Source organism: Chrysochloris asiatica, unplaced genomic scaffold (assembly GCF_000296735.1).
Source record: "Chrysochloris asiatica unplaced genomic scaffold, ChrAsi1.0 scaffold00035, whole genome shotgun sequence".
NCBI classification, from domain to species: Eukaryota; Metazoa; Chordata; class Mammalia; order Afrosoricida; family Chrysochloridae; genus Chrysochloris; species Chrysochloris asiatica.
In genome coordinates this window covers 15,986,872-15,991,244 of record NW_006408553.1, presented here as the reverse complement: position 1 = coordinate 15,991,244, position 4,373 = coordinate 15,986,872, and the positions used below count along the sequence as shown (strand labels likewise).

Below are 4,373 nucleotides of genomic sequence, written 5' to 3'. Positions count from 1 at the left end.
TAGTTGTCTTCCAAATTTCTTGGCAGAGATGAGTGAGTGCTTCCTGTGCTGCCAATGATACTGAAGGAAGAAATCAGCTATTCACAAGCCACCAGAGTACGACAAACTGGTAGACAAGTGGTGAAACTTTAATTTGTAGATAAGTTGAAATAGGTCAATATGACTCTATTTCCTTTGTTTTAGTGTAAAAGAATGACCTTTTAATGTCTTAAAAGTTGCTCTTGCACCAAATGAAGGTGATTTTGATGAAAAAATTTGATTTGAGTAGGGGTTGATTTAATCATTTCAAAGGAAGGGAAAATTTATATAGCATTAAAGGGCAAGTAAGATTTGTCCATAACTCAAATGTTTGCAACCTGAGAACACCCTGTATATCAAAGAATCAAGAATCAAGTGAAGAGCATGCAAGTTCATTATAAGTTAACTATGGAAAATCTAAAAATGACAAATATTGTATTCCTAAAAAGCTGTGTTTAATTCAAATATGTGGAGTCGTGCCCTTTTTGAGCTTGACTAAAGGCTATAAAAATCCAGTGTTTTCTATTGTATATTGAAATTCTAGTCCCTAATATTTCTATTTCTTAAACCTACAGGATTCAAATACCAAATTTATTTGAAGTGAAAGTTAATCTAATTGCCTATCTCTAAATCTTGATAAATAACCTTTGTTCTTCAAATGGTCCACCTAGGTTCATCGTGGTCTGCGGAAACATCACTGTTGACAGTGTGAATGCTTTTCTGAGCAATTTTCTCCGCCGTAAATCAAGAAAAATCACCACTGAGATCGTGTTTCTGGGAGAGTAAGTGGCTCATGGATTCTAAATTAGTAATTGAAATACATGTTAATATTTAATGAACAACAGAAAAACTGAGACTTGAAATATATATAGAAAAATTAGGGGAAAAAATAAACAAAAAGCAATCTCATGACTAAGGTTATTCTCTGAAAGTATTTAGGAATATACCTTACCAGATATTTTCTGTGTAAGTACTAACATTATTTAAAAGATTCCCTATCATTTAGCATTTATGCTAGTGGTTATGGGTCAGGCTGCTAATCTCATGTTCAGCAGTTGGAAATTACCAGAGGTTCCACATGAGAAAGATGAGGCTTTCTGCTTTCTGAAAGATTGACAGCCTGGGAAACCCTATACATGGATGCTATGAGTCAGAACTGACTCTACGGCACTTAACTACAACAACCATAACAACATTACTATTGGAGTTCCTGAGTAGTGCATATAATTAGAGCACTTGGCTGCCACACTGGGCCACAAGGTCAGTTTGAACCTCAAGGTCAGTGGTTCACACTCACAAGCCACTCATTGGAAACCCTATACAGGGTCACTATGAGTCAGAAGTGACTTTATGGCACTTAACAACAACAGCATGTAACCAAAGTTTTAGACTTCTGAGTCCACCTAGAAGAACCTCTGAAGAAAGGCCTAGTAATCTACTTCTCCCAAATCAACCACTGAAAATGCTATGGAGTACAAAATTACTGACACACATGTGGTCACCACAAGTGGAAATGGACTCCTTGGCAACTGGTAGTATGTTGTTATTACTATATATGCCCATAAGTTTGTATGCAAGCCTTCATAATTATTATTCTACCCATTAATTCTTAGAATTAAAAGTATAAAGTTCATATAGCTGCAGAAAGTATTGCTGCTTTGTTCTGTGACACTTACCTTTCTACTAGCAATGTCCTAGTCAAAATATTTAACAACTGGGAAATATATATTTAATAGAAAAAACAAAATTTTTCAAAACAGTTTTTTTATTCTTTATTTTGAAAATTTGGCTACTTATGAGACTGAATAATTTCTATACGCTTTCACTGTTTACATTCTTTTTGAAATTCATCCTAATTACATTTATTCTCTTTGCTATTAGCTCGGTCATTTGTTACTTCATTGACTTATAAGCACACAATATATTTTTATATTAATCCTTTAGACTGGAAATAATTTTTCTTCTTTTCATTTTTTTGTGTTTTTATTTAAATGTACATAGATGTATTTGATTTGTATATACTGAATCCATCACCTCTTTCTTTTTGAGTTGTTGCTTTTCTGGCATTCTTAGTGTTCTTTGTTCTGTAATTAAGTTTGATCTGTTATTTTTGTGTTTTAATACTCTAATATTTAGTTTTTAAACCCTCTGGGATGGAATTTGTATGATGTATAAGGAACTAATTTTTTTTTCCCTAAAGAAGATTTGTCAGTTTTCTTAACTTCCTAAATAAGTCAGTTTGATGCAAAATGACATTTTGATCATAGACAGCACTGTATATAGGTCACATCAGCCATTATTGACTTTACAGTTGAAAATTGTACTTTTGTGTCCAGCCCACAATAAATTTACACTTTCTTGTACTAGACAAACACCACTTGTCTGTCAGTTTGTCATCTTGTGGTGACTTTTGTGTTGCTATGATTCTGGAAGCTATGCCACTGATATTTTAAATAACCAGCAGGGTCAACCATGGTGGACAGGTTTCAGATGAACTTCCAGATTAAGACAGACTAGGTAAAAGGAGAGACAGACTACTTATGAATGTTTAGTCACTGAAAACCTTATGAATAGTAGTAGAACACTGTGAGATAGGACTAGAACATTAGATACAGAAACATGATCAAAAGTGCCAGAATCTTGCCAGATATAGCACTAGAAGATAAGGTTGTCAGGTTGTAAGGAATTCAAAATATAACTAGGGAAGAGTTACCTCCTCTAATTGAGTTTACCATGATGATGTGAATAGCATAAAATTTTCAAGGCCTTTATTTGCTGATGGGGCGCAACACAAAATGAAGACAAACAGCTGTAAGCATCCATTAATAACCAAAACAAGGAACATATGAAATATGAAAATACAAAAATTGTAAGTTGTGAAAAATGAAATGGAACACATAAACACCCATATCCTAGGCATTAGTGAAATGAAATGGACTGGTATTGGACATTTAAAATCTGATAATCATATGATTTACTATTCCAGGAGTGAAAAATTGAAGAGGAATACCATCATATTCCTTATCAAAAAGACCATTTCAAGTTTTATCTTGAAGTATAATACTATGCGTAATAGGAGAATATTCATAGGTCTACATGGAAGACCAGTTAATACACTGTGACTCAAATTTACTCATCAAGTACTAAAGCCAATGATGATGAAATTGAAAGATTCTATCCATTTTCTTAGTCTGAAGTTGATCAAGCATACAATCGAGATTGTATGAAAATAAAGTGGAAGACTCAGTAGTAGGAAAATATGGCTTTGGTGACAGAAAAGATGCTGAAAAATTCCATGATAGAATTTTGTAAGACCAATGACTTCTTCATTGCAAATACCTTTCAAACAACATAAAAGATGACTATACACTTAAACCTCACCAGATAGATTACACAAAAATCTAATTGACTACATCTGTAGAAAGAGATGATTGATAACCTTCATATTATCAGCCAAAACATGGCGAGGGGAAGACTGAGGAACAGACCATCAATTGCTCATGTTCAAGTTCAGGCTGAACCTGAAGAAAAGTGAAAGCAACTCCATGAAAGCCAAACTATGAGCTTAAACAGTTCTCACCTGTATTTAGAGATCATCAGAAAAGCAGATTTGATGCATTAATGACTGAAGACCAGAAGTGTATAGGATGACATCAAAAACAACATACAGGAAGAAAGCAAAAGGTGATTAAGAAGACAAGAAAGAAGGAAAGAAAACAAAATAGATGTCAGAAGAGACTCTGGAACTTACTATCATAGAGATGCTAAAGCCAATGGAAGAAATAAGGAGGTAAAAGAGCTGAAAATAAAATTTCAAAGGGCAGCTCCAGAATACAAGGTCAAATATTATAATGAAATGTGCAAAGATATGGAGTTAGAAAATCAAAATGAAGAACACGTTCTACATTTCTCAAGCTGTGAGGGACCTGAAGAACAAATTCAAACCTCAACTTGTAGCATTGAGGGATTCTATGGGCAAAATGTTGAATTTTGCAGAAAGCATCTAAAGAAGATGCAAGGAATACACAAAATATCTGTATCAAAAAGAAATTATCTATGTTCAACCATTTCAAGAGGTAGCATATGATCAAGTTTGCACTGTACTGAAGGAAGGAGTCCAATGTGCACTGAATGCATTGGCAAAGAAAGGCTCTGGAAATTAATGAAACACATATTGAAATATTTCAACAAACTGATGCAGCATTGGAAGCATCACTCATCTATGCCAAGAAATTTGGAAAACAGCTACCTGGCCAGCTGATTGAAAGAGATTCATATTTGTGCCCATTCCAAACAGTGGTAATCCAATGGAATGTGGAAGTCTTTTGACAATATAGATAATTCTAAAGATAATT

The 4,373-nt window shown here is 33.9% G+C and overlaps 1 protein-coding gene across 1 annotated transcript in view; it reads left to right on the top strand.

Moving 5' to 3' along the window:
• LOC102837799 (potassium channel subfamily U member 1-like) overlaps window positions 1–4,373 on the top strand; it is a 285,478-nt gene that overhangs the window by 62,451 nt on the left and 218,654 nt on the right. The window contains 1 exon segment of the mRNA XM_006859999.1: window positions 690–800. Within this exon segment, the coding sequence (XP_006860061.1) occupies window positions 690–800 (111 nt within the window).